General features: G+C 45.2%; 1 protein-coding gene across 1 annotated transcript in view; it reads left to right on the top strand.

Annotated features, from left to right (window-relative positions):
- Positions 1-16051, top strand: part of LOC144806534 (uncharacterized) — a 157641-nt gene extending 141590 nt beyond the window's left edge. Inside the window, exon 4 of the mRNA XM_078672878.1 lies at positions 10612-16051. Within this exon, the coding sequence (XP_078529004.1) occupies positions 10612-12258 (1647 nt within the window). The 3' untranslated portion in view covers positions 12259-16051. The remainder of the gene's footprint in view (positions 1-10611) is intronic.
- The last annotated feature ends 2092 nt before the right edge of the window (positions 16052-18143 follow it).

Raw genomic sequence — 18143 nt, 5'->3', positions numbered from 1 at the left:
TGCTCCCCCATAATAATTTGGCCATATTCAGTCTTTCTGCCCCCTCCCCCCGGGGAGGTGGGGCGGAAGGCACACTATACACCAAGGAATCTTTTTATTTTTTACTTAGGGGTGCGGACTTCCAAAAATGAGCATTATAATGCCCCCAACTGTCACAGAAAGCTAACTAGGCTCCGGGGATTATTGTATTTTTTCTAATAATAGAGAGGTGAAGGCTGCCCACAATGGGCATGTCTATGCCCATACCCCAAACGCAACAGTGACAGTCTGCTTGTCCCTCTGGGAGGTAGATGGGGATTGTTAGACCTGCCATCCTTGGCGTGGGTCTCCCTTCCCATTTTCATTATGACTCCTACGTGTATGACCTATTTTTGTGCTGGACAAGATGCTCTGAGCACTGTGCAACTGCTGATCAGTGCCACAGTGCAAGTGCTCCTTCTGATAAATATGACATCTTATATTCGTATCTGACCCAGTGAAACTGGTAGAGATCCCAGACGAGTTTCCCTGAACTCAGGAGTTCGTAATGCATTCTTTTAGGGGAATGATTTTTAGACTCGGAGCTTGGAAATAGCACTTTTAGAAAGTGACTATTTTCTTACCCAAACCTTGCTGTGTGCTGCCGAAGATGTGTAGTCAGATGTCTGGGAAATGTGACAGGGTCTGGGCCGTCTCCAGAGCCTGGTGTTAGCTGGCTGCATTTAGATGGGAGGGGTGGCGTCGTTTCTGTTGAGCATCCTGCCTTCCACAGTGCCGGCCCCACTTCCCGCTGAGCGTCTGGCGACCCTGCCTCCCTTTTTCAAAGGAAAGAGGTGTCATCTGGCAGGAAACACCCACAACAAGGACCTAGGTACCGGGGAACCCGCTGCCGGATCAAACAACTTCAAAAGACCCCTATTGCCCTACATATAGGGGCCTTTTTGGCTGTAGATTAGATTGATTTGGACTAAGAAGAACCCTGCTGAATTCGTCACGGCTCACACCCTACGAACCGTACCTCCTGTACTCATCGCATCTTATCTGTTGAGCCCTGCTGACATTGTCGTGGCTCACACCCTACGAACCGTACCTCCTGTATGCATTGTATCGCATCTGACAAGCCCTGCTGACTTTGTCACGGCTCACACCATACGAACCGTACCTCCTGCACGCATTGCAACGCATCTGACGAGCCCTGCTGACTTCGTCGCGGCTCACACCCTACGAACCGTACCCCCTGTACGCATTGCATCACATCTGACGAGCCCTGATGACTGCGTTGCGGCTCACACTCTACGAACCGTACCCCCTGTATGCATTGCAACGCAACTGACGAGCCCTGCTGACTTCGTCGCGGCTCACACCCTACAAACCGTACCTCCTGTACACATTGCAACGCATCTGCGAGCTCTGCTGACTTCGTCGCGGCTCACACCCTATGAACCGTAACTCCTGTACGCATTGCATCGCATCTGACGAGCCCTGCTGACTTCGTCGCGGCTCTCACCCTACGAACCGTACCCCCTGTACGTATTGCATCGCATCTGACGAGCCCTGCTGACTGCGTTGCGGTTCACACTCTACGAACCGTACCTCCTGTATGCATTGCAACACAACTGACGAGCCCTGCTGACTTTGTCGCGGCTCACACCCTACAAACCGTACCTCCTGTACGCATTGCAACACATCTGCGAGCTTTGCTGACTTCGTCGCGGCTCACACCCTATGAACCGTACCTCCTGTACGCATCGCATTGCACATCTACAGCCCAGCAGTATTTCAGCGTGGCTCGTACGCCACCTACCGACATCTACAGCCCAGCAGTATTTCAGTGTGGCTCGTACGCCTCGAGCCGAACATCAAGTACGCCTCGTACCAACGTCTACAGTCCAGCAGCTTCTCATCGCGGTTCCCCAGAACCGACTCGTACTATCGAACACATCGTACCAGATGATTCCACATCGACTCCATGTCGACTGTGAGTATCCGAGTCGCCCCAGCCACTCGAAACCGAACTGAACTGAGTCTTGTTGCAACGCACTTACAATCATCTTTTTCTGCTAACTTATTGTAGATTCTTTTTTACAGTTATTGGCCTGAGGATAAAGATTTTATAAAGAACACTATATTTTCATATACAACTGGTGTGGTGTCCATTTGTAGAGTGTCAAGATATTACTGTACATGGTCATAAATGCGTCATGCCTTTCCTCGAAGATAAGTCTAACCGCTCGGTAACACTACTAAGGGGGTAACCTTCTACCCTAACTAGAGGAGGTGGGTCCCTGCTTGGACTGAAGTAACTACCTCTGCCAACCAGAGACAGCCAAATCTAACAGGGATTATTACCCCCGATCAGCCCCCCCAGGAGGGCAGAAAGCCCACTAGACGCCAAGGTTTTTTTTCCCTCTCTGAAAGAGGAGTGGGGGCTTCCCAGAATGGGCATGCTAATGTCTGTACACCCCAAAACTAAAGGGACAGTCTTTCTGTCCCTCCCTGGGGCAGATGGGGGTTATTACCCCTGATCTCTGCCCCCCGGGGGAAGCCCACTAGACACCAGGGATTTCATTTTTATTAGAAAAGAGAGATGGGGGCTACCCAAAATGGGCAAAGCCATGCCCCCACCCACAATTATAAAAATGGAAGTCTTTCTGTCCCTCCTCAGGTTTAATTGAGGGTACTAGCCCCCGCTATGCCCCCATGGGGGCAGAAAGCCCACTAGGCCCCAGGGATTTCTTGTTTTTAATATGTATGCCAATGCCCCCACCTCCAAACAAAAAATGGGATAGTCTTTCTGCCCGCCTTCAGGGGCAGATGGGGGTAATTGCCCTTGATTTGCCCCCGGGGGCAGGAAGCCTATTAGACACCAGGATTTATTTTAATAAAAGATAGGTGTGATGCTAATGCCCCCTCCCCCAAAGGGGCAATAGCCCCTGATCTGCTCCCTGGGGGGCAGAAAGCCCACCAGGAACCAGAGAAATGTTTATAGGCTTAGGCTGGGCCGGTCCCCTTTTTGTGTGAACAAATCTTTGCTGCTTCTGTCCCCCTCCACACTCCTGGGGGCAGATCAGCAATATTTTTAGGCTAATCTGCTGAAAACCTCTAGACACTAGCTTCTGTGTGTGAACTGGAGTGCAGCTGATGGTCGGTGTTTTCTGGCGTTTGGCTGACTGTGTGTGAACCTGCATTTTGCTGGTGGTGTGTGTGGGCTTGCGCTTAGCTGGCAGTGTGTGTGCACTAATGCTTGGCTGGCAGTGTGCGTGGATTGTTGCTTGGCTATCGGTCTGCATGGATGGACCATGTCTTGAGGTGTGTGTGTGGACTACAGCTTTACTTGTGGTATGTGTGGGCTGTCGCTTGGCTGGCGATGTGCGTGGATGTTGTGTTGCTGGTGGTTTATATTGATGGTGTTTGGCTGCTGGTGTGCATGGATGCCGCATGGTTGGTGGTGTGCATGGATGGTCCTTGGCTGCTGGTGTGCATGGATGGCGCATGGTTGGTGGTGTGCATGGATGGTCCTTGGCTGGTGGTGTGCATGGATTGTGCTTGGTTGGTGGTGTGCATGGATGGTCCTTGGCTGGTGGTGTGCATGGATGGTGCTTGGCTGGTGGTGTGCATGGATGGTGCTTGGCTGGTGGTGTGCATGGATGGTGCTTGGCTGCTGGTGTGCATGGATGGTGCTTGGTTGGTGGTGTGCATGGATGGTGCTTGGCTGGTGGTGTGCATGGATGGTGCTTGGTTGGTGGTGTGCATGGATGGTGCTTGGTTGGTGGTGTGCATGGATGGTGCTTGGTTGGTCGTGTGCATGGATGGTGCTTGGCTGGTGGTGTGCATGGATGGTGCTTGCCTGGTGGTGTGCATGGTTGGCGCTTGGCTGGTGGTGTGCAAGGATGGTCCTTGGCTGGTGGTGTGCATGGATTGTGCTTGGCTGGTGGTGTGCATGGATGGTGCTTGGCTGGTGGTGTGCATGGATTGGCTCCGCTGGTGGTGTGCATGGATTGGCTTGGCTGGTGGTGTGCATGGATGGTGCTTGGCTGGTGGTGTGCATGGATGGCGCTTGGCTGGTGGTGTGCATGGATGGTGCTTGGCTGGTGGTGTGGGTTGCGTGAAACCTCCAGCGTTTTGCTACCCAGAAGCTCCTGCAAAACGTCAATTTAGATAAAAAGTCACACTTTCCTCACATTTCTGTGTGGAAAAGTTGTGGGATCACCGTGCCGGCACAAATTTCACACCACCCAGCGTACTCCTCAGTTTCCTGATATAAATGATACCTCAATTGTGTCGGTGCCCAAAACAGAGAACCTAAAAACGTATAAAAATTAAAAGCTGAGGGGGTCCAAAGACCGTCCAAAAGGGCTGTTTTTTTATATAAGTTATTAGGCTGACTCTGCTTTGGGCACCCACACAAGTGAGGTATCATTTTTATCAGGAGACTGAGGAGAACGCTGGGTGGTGGGAAATGTGTGCCGGGCAGTGATCTCACAAACTTGGCACACAGAAATGGGAGGAAAATGTGACCTTTTGGCTAAATTTGAGATTTGCAGGGGATTCTGGATAAGACAACTTTGGGAGATCCATGCATGCCACACATCCCTGGACTCCACCAGGTGTCTAGTTTTCAGAAATGTCTATGTTTAGTAGGTTTCCATTGATGGCATGCAAGCCAGGGCCCAAAAACGCAGGTGCTACCAATCTATCACAAAACAACCTATTTTTGCGAAGGGAGTTTTTTACCAAGCCCTCACACACTTCCTACCACCCAAAGTTCTCCCAGCTCTCCTGATGAAACTGCTACCTCACTTGTGTGGGAAGGCTAAGGGCCTGCGACAGGGAGTGTCCCAAAACACATTGTGAAGACATCAAAATTATTTATCACAAAATTACCTTGTTTTGCAATGTGGGCATCTGCATTTTTGGTCCCTGGCTCTGTGGCTATTTAGGGAAACCTACCAAACTCAGACATTTCTGAAAACTAGACACCCAGGGAGTCCAAGGATGTGTGGTTTGCATGGGTTCCCCAAAGTTGCTTTACCCAGAATTCCCTGCAAATCTCAAATTTAGCTAAACAATTAAATTTTTCTCACAGTTCTGTGTGGGTACACCATGCTGGCACAAATTTCCTACCACCCGGCTTTCCTCTTGGTCTCCCAATAAAAATTATGCCTCACTTGTTTGGGTGGCCAAGGGTCTGCGACTTGGAAAGGACAAAAACGTAGAGACTGAGGAAATAGCACAGCAAGCTCTAAGCACCCTATTTTAAAAAAAATTTTTTTAGGCGATTGTGCATTGGATACCCAAACAAATGAGGTATCATTTTTATTTTTTAAGGGGCACTCTGGGTAGTAGGAAATTTGTACCGGCATGGTGATCTCAAACAGAAATGTGAAGATAATATAATTTTGATTAGCAAAATTTGAGGTTTGTAGGGGATTCTTGGTAAGAAAACATTGGGAGATCTACGTAAGCCATACCTCCCTGGACTCTCCCAGGTGTTTTTTTTTTTAGAAATGTCTGGGTTTGGTAGGTTTCCCTAGATGGCTGCCAAACCTGTGACCAAAAGCACAGGTGACTCCCTCGCGAAACCATATCTTTTTGTGATCAATCATTTTGAAGTCTCCACAGTATGTTTTGGGCAATTTCCTGTTGCCTTGTTTCCCTTCGTGCCGGCTGAACTAGGGTCTAAAATCCACAGGTAGGCACGTTGCGAAAGAAGGGTCTGTTTTCCTTGCAAAAGATTATGTGACCACATTTCTTTTATTTTGGGCCATTTCCTGTTGCGGGCTCTAAACCTACCCACATAAGTGGGGTAACAATTTTATCGAGACACTTGGTGGAATGCTGGGAGGTTGGAAGTTTGTGGCTCCCCACAGATTCCAGAACGTTCCATCACAGAAATGTGAGGGAAATGTTTTTTGTTTTACAAAGTTTGAGGTTTGCAAGGGATTCTGGGTAACAGAACCTGGTGATAGCCACACAAGTCACCCCATCCTGGATTCCCCTGGGTGTCTAGTTTTCAAAAAATATCCATGTTGCATTTTGACCCATTTCCTGTCACAGGCTTTAGGCCTACTCACACAAGTGAGGTACCGTTTTTATCGGTAGACTTAGGGGAACCCAGAATAGTAGAACAAGTGTTATTAGCAGCTGTTTTTCTAGGAATTTCTGCCTTCGAAAACATAACACAGTGGGTAAAAAAGACATTTTGAAAAATGCCCACCAAATTAACATGCTGGCATTGCTACCCACAAATTCAGAGATGTGCAAATAACCACTGCTTCAAAACTCCTTATCTTGTTCCCAATATGAGAAATACGTAGGTGTCCTTGATACCTATTTTTCTCTCTTTATATTTTACCAAATGAATTGCTGTCTCCCCGGTACACAATGAATGACCATTGCAAGGTGCAGCTCAGTTATTGGCTCTGGGTATCTCGGGTTCTTGGTGGACCTACAAGCCCGATATATCCCCGCTTCCAGAAGGGTCCTGCGAATATAACGGTATATTGCTTTAAAAAATCTAAGATAGTAGAAGAAGTTACAGGTGAAAATCTAGGCACAAATGGCTGTTGTTTTGAACTCAAATTCAATATTTTTTATTTCAACTGTTACTTTCTATAGGAAAACCTTGAAGGATCTACACAATTCACCCCTTGCTAAATTCAGAATTATGTCTTTTTTCATAAATCTATTGCTTTCCGGGATCCATTATTGGTTTTACACCCATTTCTACCACCAACTGGAAGGTTGTTGAAAGCACAAAAAATAGGAAAATAGCTTATTTCCTAATAAAATGCCAAAACCTTGTAGAACATTTTGGTTTTCTGACAAATATTTGCCTGTTCGTGAAAGCTGGGAAGATCATGATTTTAACCAAAAAAGGGAGTGGAACGGGGGACAAAAGGCCTGGCAGCGAGGGGGCTAAGGTAAAGGGTGACCACAGGGCAAGGAGGATGGTGAGGACTATGAAACATGCCAATCCTAATAGCAGACAGTGCGTCAATAAAACAATACATTATAAGGAAGTAGGATGTAAGGAGGAGGCTGCCGGGGACACTTAAGTGTAGAACAACATAATGTCTAATCCACGCAATCTGTCAGCCCGGCTCCCGGCCCCACTGTCCACAGGGGACCAGAGATCACATGAACAGGAGGGTATACATCATACTTGGGTACAATTGTACATGCACCAACTCACACAGGCTGCAATGTAGTCAGAGTTTGGAGGGTCCCTTATGGGTGGCATAACACATGGTGCAGCCTATGGGGGTCCCCTGGAGTTCCTTGGCCCCAGGTATCTAGTACCATATACTAGGGACGTACAAGGGTACATCAGCAGCCAATTAGGAATGTACCAAAGTACTCACCTTAGCCAATTTAGGAAGGAAGCACAGTGACTGGGGTCCTGATTAGCAGGATCTCAGTCAGACTAGTCAGGAAAAACTGTATGACACCAGGAAAAAGTGGGGGTAACAATGAAAGCAGATCCTACTTTCCCACCCTCCTACCCCTTCTCCCCACTCCTCTAGAGAGTAGCATGTGTAGTGTGTTGGCCTCTGCTCATGCACAGTGCAGGGGAGTATGCAGCTGCCTCCTAGTGTCCGGCACAGAGGCCGCTTTCCAAGACATTGCTATTCGTCATTTGAAAAGTACGTATGCAAGGTCTATGAACCTGTGTAAGTGTTTGCCCCCTCTTTGCTTTAGGGTGAAGGCCTAGCAGGCAGGATTCAGGGGTAGTTGACAGTGTATGGTCTGCAAGTTCTGCTATGGTGGCTGTAACCTCGAGCCATGACACCTGTAGTGGTGGGCACTCCCACACCATATGTTAGAAACCAGCATCAGCCAGTTTACAGCACGGACACTCTGGTGTTGAATCAGGAAACGTGCTCTTGATACGGTAGGGGGAGAGTTAACTGTAATGTGTGTAGTTAAATTGAGTGAATTGGAATCGAGGGTTCCAGGACACTTGGCTAACATGTTGTAGCGCCTGTATGCATGACTCGAGCGGTTGAAGGAGCACAGCGTTCATCTAGCCAATGCTGTCCCCCATGTGCAGCTGGTGAAAGGTCGATGGTCGGCATTTAAAACCCCTTCCTGTTGCTCTGTTCTTCAAACAATCGTTAAAGATTGGCTGAGGTGGAGTGCTCAGTGCTGTGTTATTGGAAGCCAGCATCCTACTTTCCGCTTCTATATCTCTGAATATTACTGAGCTATAAATGTTTTATTTCTGTCTGATCTTGGCCTGGACCCGCTCTACATGTCATAAAGGGAAAGCTTCTGAGGAATTATCATACACACTGCTAGTTTCAGGCTCTTCGATCACAATGCAGTAACAATCCACTATCTCGCCGCCTCACCTATCACTCGTTGACTCTGTCCCTGCCTTGGATCGGTAGGGAGCTCAGCTGATTTTTGGTGAGGTTTGTGCTGTACAAATACCACATGCATAGCACCTTTTTCAAAGGAAGAACACTTTGGTGACAACAAACTTTGCTGCTGTAGAACGCAGTTGAGCTAGTAAAGACCATGCTGCACGCTTTGGATCATTTGGCGGTGCATTTCACACTGTGAAATACTTTTATTTTACATTGTTGAGCTGTGCCTATGGCATTTTGTGTGTATTTGAAAAGCAATGCTAAGCATCTGGTCCTTTGTAAAAGCTGTGTAGGGACTGTGTCATTGCCGGGCATGTGTGAGAGTCGCAGAGGGCACTTTATCTTTATCTTATGTGCAGCGTGCGCTGTTCTGGTGCATTCTCCATCTTGTGGAAAGAATGAGTGCACCTCAGGATTGTTCCATTAAATGTGGCCACGGTGGTTTGTACAGGTGATGTTGAAAAGCATGAGTAGGAGGAGAGACCTATGGAAAGTCATGGGAATTACGTAGTTGGAAAATGTTGTTCGCAGGTTTTGTGCTGGAAAAGGAATGTTGAAAGCAGGTCTATGCATGTGAGGTGCAGGTGAATACATTTGAGAACAGGCCCTTCCTTGTATAGAGGGCAGCAGAGATGTAGGATATATGGACAGAGCAGTTTGACTTAAGAGATGTTTTTAAGATCATTTCGGGTGCTGAGCAAGATCCAGAGGTGAAAGGGTGCTAACAGGCTTTGGCTTTGGAGCACCATCTGTGCTCTTGCTATGCTTATGCACCACAGCTCTCAACTAGTGTGCCACCAGGCTGGTGTGCTATCTCAAGCTCCCGCCGGGAATTCCCACCCCGGTAGATAATACTGACAAACGTAAAAATATTTGAGAGAAGTAAAACCACAAAGTAAATCCAATCATGAAACTGCTGCTCTACTGCATATTGTGGGTGCAGTGGATGAAGCCAGGCACCTCTGCGAGCAGCAATATTTGATTCATGATACAACACTCTGATGTCCACCCTTCTGTCTCGAGTCTTCCTGATCCATCTCTTACTCAAAGAGATGTTCTTGTTTTAACAAAACCTTGACCATATGCATCTACCTAAAGCTGTAACTAGTGTATGAGTGCTTTTTTTTACTAACTTACTCATGAACACCTTTGCTGAAATAAGTAAGATGTGACATATTCAAAGCAACTTTTATGTACATTTCTGTGTACGGTTAAAGATGCCTTCATAAGTTTCAAAAATGGTAATCAAGATATATTTAAACAATCAATTAAAAATTGTGTATGCACATTCCGTTATGTTTCCCTTTAAGTAATTTTAAATCTTTTTACATCTGACAGAAAACAATCTTTGATTGTACGAAATGTTTCAAAATAAGGAAGATAACACTGTAAATCTGCAAAGACGAAGTCTGAAATATTGAGTTCCAGTATTCAGGAAAACATAAGTACCGACAGAGCCAGCCGGACTGAACATAAACTGAGGCATCCTGGAAGAAGGGACAAGGGACACGAGAAATTCAGTGATTCCACAAGTCTCAGCTGTGCACCTCCGTGCCTCAAAATGAAGAAGTAACCTCTAGAAAATGAAGACAACACTGATAAACCTCCTCTTGTGTAAACATGTCCAATAACAGCTTTGATCATGAGGTCGGTATGAGGTGGTTACAGCAGTGCTCTGCTTCCTTAAATAATACCAGGCTACCATTCAGTGCTAGAGGTGCATTGCAAACTGTTTCAGACCAATCCACAGCAAGCATTGAAAAGCGCAACGGAGTGGAGTCAGACAACTGAAGGTTAAAAGAAATAGGGTTTTTGCAGTCTAAAATAAAGAGCACTGTCCCAGTGTTCCCTGACAAGAAGGAAAATAAATCTTTACCCGCAAGCATGGAGAACCATTATCCAGTCTAAAGACACAATCGCCCATGAAGAAGCCTTACACATGTTATGAGATTGGAAAGTAGTTGGTGACCATTGCACTTTATTCTTTAATCGGAAAACAAACGTGCAAAATACGACTCATACAAGGAATGCAAGAATAGCACAAGTGCTTTATCAGTCATGTTGGCCCTTCAGGAAGTACAGTCAAGGGATGTAAACAAGTATATACCAGACCCAGAGACACTAACCAAGAGAGAAGTCTCAGACACATGCAGTGAGGGCTTTAGTTTGTCATCAATATTAAAACACCATCAGCAAGCACACACAGGGAAAAAACTATTCAAATGCACTGAATATGTAAAGAGCTTTATTCAGTTATCAGGCCTACAAAGACATCAACGAACACACACGGGAAAAATCATACCATTGCACTGAATGTGAGAAGAGCTTTAGCCAGGTATCAGGACTCCAAACACATCAGCAAACACACACAGGGGAAAAACCATACCATTGCAGTGAATGTGTGAAGAGGTTTAATCAATTATCACACCTAAAACAGCATCAGAGAATACACACTGGGGAAAAACCATTCCAGTGCAGTGAATGTGGAAGAAGTTTTAGTGATTCATCAACATTAAAGAAACATCTGCGAACCCACACAGGGAACAAACCAATCATTTGCAATGAATGTGGGAAGAGCTTTATATATTTATCAAGCCTAAAACGGCATCAGCGAACACACACAGGGGTGAAACCATTCCAGTGCAGTGAATGTGAAAGTAGTTTTAGTGAATCTTCAACATTAAGGATTCATCAGCGAACACACACAGGGGAAAAAACATTCAAGTGCAGTGAATGTTTGAAGCGCTTTAGTCGATTATCAGACCTAAAATGCCACCTAAGAACACACACAGGAGAAAAACCATATAATTGCACTGAATGTGTGAAGAGGTTTAATCAATTATCACACCTAAAACTGCATCAGCGAATACACACTGGGGAAAAACCATTCCAGTGCAGTGAATGTGGAAGAAGTTTTAGTGATTCATCAACATTAAGGAAACATCTGCGAACACACACAGGGGACAAGCCATTCAATTGCAATGATTGTGGGAAGAGCTTTATATATTTATCAGGACTAAAACGGCATCAGAGAACATACACAGGAGGAAAACCATTCCAGTGCAGTGAATGTGAAACTAGTTTTAGTGAATCTTCAACAGTAAGGATTAATCAGCGAATACACACAGGGGAAAAAACATTCAAGTGCAGTGAATGTTTGAAGCGATTTAGTCGATTATCAGACCTAAAATGCCACCTAAGAACACACACAGGAGAAAAACCATATAATTGCACTCAATGTGTGAAGAGGTTTAATCAAATATCACACCTAAAACAGCATCAGCGAACACACACTGGGGAAAAACCATTCCAGTGCAGTGAATGTGGAAGAAGTTTTAGTGATTCATCAATATTAAGAAAACATCAGCGAACACACACAGGGGAAAAACCATTTAAGTGCAGTGAATGTGGAAGACGTTTTAGTAATTCATCAACATTAAGGATTCATCAGAGAACACACACAGGGGAAAAACCATTTAAGTGCAGTGAATGTGGAAGACGTTTTAGTGAATCTTCATCATTGAGGACTCATCAGCGAACACACAGAGGGGAAAAACCATTTAAGTGCAGTGAATGTGTGAAGAGCTTTTGTCAATCATCACACCTAAAACAGCATCAGAAAACACACACCGGGGAAAAACCATACCGGTGCAGTGAATGTGAGAAGAGGTTTATTCGATTGTCAGGCCTAAAACAGCATCAGAGAACACACACTGGGGAAAACCCATTCAAGTGCAATGGATGTGGGAAGAGCTTTATATATTTATCAAGCCTAAAACGGCACCAGAGCACTCACACAGTGGAAAAATCATTCAAGTTCAGTGAATCTGGAAGTAGTTTTAGTGAATTTTCAACATTGAGGATTCATGAGCAAACACACACGGGAAAAAACATTCAAGTGCAGTGAATGTCTGAAGAGCTTTAGTCGATTATCAGACCGAAAGCACCATTAAAGAACACACACAGGAGAAAAAACATATAATTGCAGAGAATGTTTGAAGATGTTTAGTTGATTATCACAACTAAAACAGCATCAGAGAACACACACTAGGGAAAAACCATATCATTGCCATGAATGTAGAAGTAGTTTTAGTGAATCATCAACATTAAGAAAATATCAGCGAATACACACTGTAAAAACCATTCAAGTGCAAGGTGTGTGACAATGGATATATATATATCAGGTCCAAAACGGCATCAGAAAACACGCACCGGAATCATTCAAGTGCAGTGAATGTTGAAGTAGGTTTTATGAATATTCAATATTAAGTACTGATCAGCGAACACACACGGGAAAAGCCATGTCATTGCAGTAAATGTGTGAGGATTTTTTGTCAACTTTCAAAGCTACAAAGACGTCAGCCTCTCTTCAAAAGAGTGCAGGATCAATATTGACGGTCGCAGAGCTCCAGCTGTGTGATATCCAGGCCGAGCACACTTCAGAAGAGTGCAGGATCAATAATGAAGGTCACAGAGCTGCGGCTGTGTGATAGCCAGGCAGAGGACACTTCAGAAGAGTGCAGGATCAATAATGAAGGTCACAGAGCTGCAGCTGTGTGATAGCCAGGCCGAGCACACTTCAGAAGAGTGCAGGATCAATAATGAAGGTCACAGAGCTGCAGCTGTGTGATAGCCAGGCCGAGCACACTTCAGAAGAGTGCAGGATCAATAATGAAGGTCCCAGAGCTGCAGCTGTGTGATATCCAGGCAGAGCACACAGTGTCTGTTCAGCAAATACAGATTATTAATGAAAGTCTCCAACCTGCATGCTGTGTGATAGACAGAGTGAGCATGCGGCTTCTCTTCAGGAGGAATCATTTATAAAAGTCACTGAGCCGCATGTTGTGTGATAGTTAGGCAAAATCACCATTTTACATTCTTGCACGACGATTTTTTGATGGCTAATGGAGCCGAATTTTGACATGATTGTTCCACAAAAGAAATGAAAAAAAAGATTGATTGCACAAAAATAATATAAAGGTAGAACCAATCACGATGCTATAAAATGTACACAATAATGACTAAGTTTTACATATTAAAAAGAAGGGCACGTTTTTTAAGATATGTAATAGAATAAAAAAATGATTTGGATTTTGACATTTTACTGCTGATTGTAAAGAAATTATATTGAGCCACTAAACTCAAGATAATTTGTGATTCCAGCAGGGAGTCTAGCAGAGGTGGCAACAGATGGGGGTTTTGTCTCGACAGTGTGACTGCTGTCAGCAGGTGGTCTGGCACAGGAGGCATTAGAAGGGGGTCCTGTCTCGAAAGTGTGACTGCCCTCAGCAGGGAGTATGGCACAGGAGGCATTAGAAGGGGGTCCTGTCTCGACAGTGTGACTGCTGTCAGCAGGGAGTCTGGCAGGGGTGGCATTAGAGGGGGGGTCCTGCCTCAACAGTGTGACTGCTGTCAGCAGGGAGTCTGGCAGAGGTGGCGTTAGAGGGGGGTCCTGTCTCAACAGTGTGACTGCTGTCAGCAGAGAGTCTGGCAGAGGTGGCATTAGAAGGGGGTCCTGTCTCGACAGTGTGACTGCTGTCAGCAGGGAGTCTGGCAGAGGTGGCATTAGAGGGGGGTCCTGTCTCAACAGTGTGACTGCTGTCAGCAGGGAGTCTGGCAGAGGTGGCGTTAGACGGGGTCCTGTCTCGACAGTGTGACTGCTGTCAGCAGGTAGTCTGGCAGAGGTGGCATTAGAAGAAGGTCCTGTCTCGACAGTGTGACTGCTGTCAGCAGGTAGTCTGGCACAGGCGGCATTAGAAGGGGGTCCTGTCTCGACAGTGTGACTGCCCTCAGCAGAGAGTCTGGCAGAGGTGGCATTAGAGGGGGGTCCTGTCTCAACAGTGTGACTGCTGTCAGCAGGGAGTCTGGCAGAGGTGGCGTTAGACGGGGGTCCTGTCTCGACAGTGTGACTGCTGTCAGCAGGTAGTCTGGCACAGGTGGCATTAGAAGGGGGTCCTGCCTCGACAGTGTGACTGCCCTCAGCAGAGAGTCTGGCACAGGAGTGTTGGCTTTTTTGTCGAAATCTTTATGCCACAATCATATCCAGAATGTCGTTCTTCCTGTGTCCAGGACTAACCGAGTGTTTTAAGCTTTTTCTTAGAATGGAAGGAAGGATGTTCCTTAAAGCCCCTGTAAGAACATACAGTGCTAAAGTTCAAGCAAAAGCAATCTATGGAGCCCTCCGTTGGTGTTACTGAGCAGCACCTGCTTGAGCTGTTGTCGTATGTAACTTGTAAAAGAGAATTCTGTGGGTTCCTCTGGAGAATAATCATTCCATAGTCCTATGGAAGCTTAACTTTAAATGTATATTTGACTAGAATGGAACTAAAAGCTCTCCTAGACTGAGCCAAGATAGGGATAAGTAAGTAGTCTGTACTGATGATTGTCTTTGTTACCTGATGAGCTCGAGTGTGAATGATTGGCACAAGGATCGCTGTCATCACACAGTTGATCCAGCTCAAATCTGTGTATGGAATTGTGTTAAAATGTCCTCATTTTGGGCACATATTCACTCCAGTACTTCTAAGGCCAGGACACCATATCTAAATATTCATACATTTGAATATAATTACTAGAGTGAGGCCGAGTCATTTGTAAATTTTAGAGAACCAAAACATTTGACACAAATAATTGTGATATGAAATTGAATGTATTTGGTTCTTTTGATTCCGTAAACCTTTTTCTACCCCTGGTTCTCTTTAAAACAGGTGCTAGCTGATATACCTATAAAGCTAGTTTGAGATACAGGCTAGCACACCAGGTCAATGTCCGATAGACCAGGACGAGGTCACTTTCAGAGCTTGGAAATAAAACCTTTAGTTACTGTTAAATGCTAGAAAGAGCATAGCACAGCCACAGAGCCAGAGTTCCATCCACCATGGCACTTTTGGTATGGAGGGCTTTGTGAACCAATGATGTTAAAGTAAAGAAAGATGACTCCCTATCGACTTGGCTACCTGTCCTGTATGACATGGTGGGTGTTCACCGAGAACTCAAGCTAGGGCACTGGGGATGCTCAAACTAATTTAAAAGGTAGTTTGGTTGATGATCACGACAGCTGTCCCTAGCTTTTACTGCAGTGTACAGAATAAAAAGGTCATACATTTCTGAAACACCTAGTTGCTGACTCTGAGGGGACGGATAAAATGATAACAAAGCAACAATTTGCCAACAGTTATATATTGAGATACATTTTCACTGTATTAAAGCCCTAAAAATGAAAAAAAAAAAAAGAAAGCTAGTGTGAGACTCTAACTTTCCTCCTAACCTCAGATGATCTGGACATTCTGTAGTAATTGGTCAACAGTATGACACGAACAAATGATAGAGTTTTAGGTCAAAACGTGACTTCATTAGCCTAAAAATTCTTATCACGCTGCTGGTAACATATTTCCGTAGGTTTGATTTAGCTAGCGGCGTGATTAACCATGGAATCTTTTTAGTCAGTTTGTGTATCTTTGAATGTTTAATCAAACTTGTAATCAGATTTAGATGTAGGATTTATTCTCATCCTTTTGAATCACCAGTTCCTTGTTTCCTACCAGTGTTTATGAATTGATTAGTAGATGTTAAAATGCATTTCGGTCATTTACTTGTTCTTCTGTACTATTGCTATATCAATTTTGTGAAATATTAATTCATTCTTAAATAAATCTTGATTGATTCATTCACTCACATTCTATCAGCTCTTATGGGATTTTGTTTAGGATCTGAGAATGCTTGAAATGTATGTCTAGGGCGGGGGGCCTCAAACTGGGGGCGGCCCTCCCATGGGGGCCTTAGATGATCCCAGGTGGGGCGCTAGGCTCTGGTCAAAAGAAGCATTATGCTGATAACGGTGCTTTGTTTTAAGCTGAAAATAATGAGCGGCCGTAAGCTGCTCTCCAATGGGCCATCACTAACATGTTTTGTCATTTATATCCTAGCTAGGAGTAGGTGTCAAAAGGGACAGGACTCCACTTCAAATAAACTCACTGTGGGTACTTGTACCCATTATTAGAACATTGGAATGTCGGGAGCTCCATTGAAGCAGCTCCGGGCTTGTAATGGCTGGTATAAGTCCGGAGCTCCAACATTCCAATGTTTGTCTTCATGTTTTTCTCTTTTTAATTTAGAACATTCTACCCTCAGTGGGTGGAATGTTCAAATAGCCTTATAGCCCTTCTGCTTCGGGATATACCGCTAGTTAAAGGCCCTGGACTCGTTATAGTCCCGAGATGCAGGCCTTCGTCAGCAGGCCATAAGACTATATTAAAGCCTACCTGACCAGAATAGTATCTTTGGCAATCATGTATTTGATTGCATTCTTAAAACAGTACTTAACTGCAATGTTTAAATAAGTCTAGACATATTTAAACATTGCCAATTGAATAGAATAATTGTGAAAAATTCTGAGGGTAGCCCGACGATCGCTGTGGAGTTGGGGGCATGGCATTAAAACATTTTAAGACCACTGGTCTAGGGTGTTCCTCATCGGAGAGGTGTGAGGGGCCTGTTATGACACTGTTGGTTAGTCAAATCTTAAAGGAGACAACACAGAGACTCAAAGCCGATGGATTTCAACGTCAAACCTGTTTATTACCACTTTATCATCCTCACAATTGCAATAAGTGATTGGATCAGGCCCCCTCCAACCATGTCCAGATGGGCTGCTGGCTGAGTATATTCAGCACAAGTTTGGAAATCAAGGTTTGAGATGTAAAACATGAAAGTAATAGAAACATGTACACTTTACAAAGGAACGGTGATGGTGATGCCATGCCCTGATCAATACTGTTAGTACTGCTAGCAAGAGTGTGTACATTTATCTGCTAACAGCGCCGCTCCATGGGAAAGGTCAGCCATGTCTCATCATACCTGCAAATCTAACCTATTCTAGACCCTCTTCAGCAGCACCTGTAGGTGGCTGGCGAGAGAACACTAAACTCTCTCTCATAAACCCAACTTTAGCAGACATGGAGGTGAGCACTTCAGGCGAAAACAACAAAACTAGGGCTGCTGATCGACCCCGATCACAGGACCAGAGTGTTTGGTCCTAGAGATCCACGAGGACTAGTTTGCTCTGTGTGGGGCTGAAACGTAACCGGTTCCTTACAGAAATGCTGAGTGTTGACAGGGGACAGGAAGCCCTTGGTCTGGAGCAGCATGGGCATTCAGTGCTTATGACTAGGGGTTCTCAGCCCCTTAAAATAATTTACTGACAGTACATACACCACTAATACAGCGGCTGGTGTCAAACTCTTGAAAGGGGAAGAGTTGTGTTCCCTAAACTGCTGCAGTTTGTGCTGACCCTAGGAAACCACCCAAACATCACGCAACTTGGCCTCCACTGGTTCTTTTGGTCGGGCACCGCCAGAACCTCCTTTAGGCTTTCTTCAGGAAGTAGTGGGTTTGAAACTCTGTGACTTGGATTACAGTCTGTCTTTGTCTAAGTAGCCCTAAAGTTTTAGGGTGCTTCATGGGGTTAGCATTAGAGTTGGAATAGGAATGTCTCCTGCATTTTTTTTCGGAGATTCATTAAGCTCGCACTCGACCCGAAGGTATCGGGGATCATAGTGCTTTATATGAGCCCCAGTTGTGTTACAGATGGACGCATCCACTTTTGTTAGGCACGGGGATATTGAAGGATTTGCCCAGAATCACAGGATGTCTCACGTGATGGATCGGAGTGCCATGCCTGAAAGTAGCTAAACCAGAACCTCTAAATGTGCGCTGCCAGCTTTGCTCAGTTTGACTTCTAATTATTATAGCAGCGCTCCAGCCCTTGACAGCTCAGACAGCCATAAAAATGTG

Source organism: Lissotriton helveticus (assembly GCF_964261635.1).
Source record: "Lissotriton helveticus chromosome 1_1 unlocalized genomic scaffold, aLisHel1.1 SUPER_1_unloc_80, whole genome shotgun sequence".
In the NCBI taxonomy this organism is placed as follows: Eukaryota; Metazoa; Chordata; class Amphibia; order Caudata; family Salamandridae; genus Lissotriton; species Lissotriton helveticus.
This window is presented reverse-complemented; position numbering and strand designations above follow the sequence as displayed.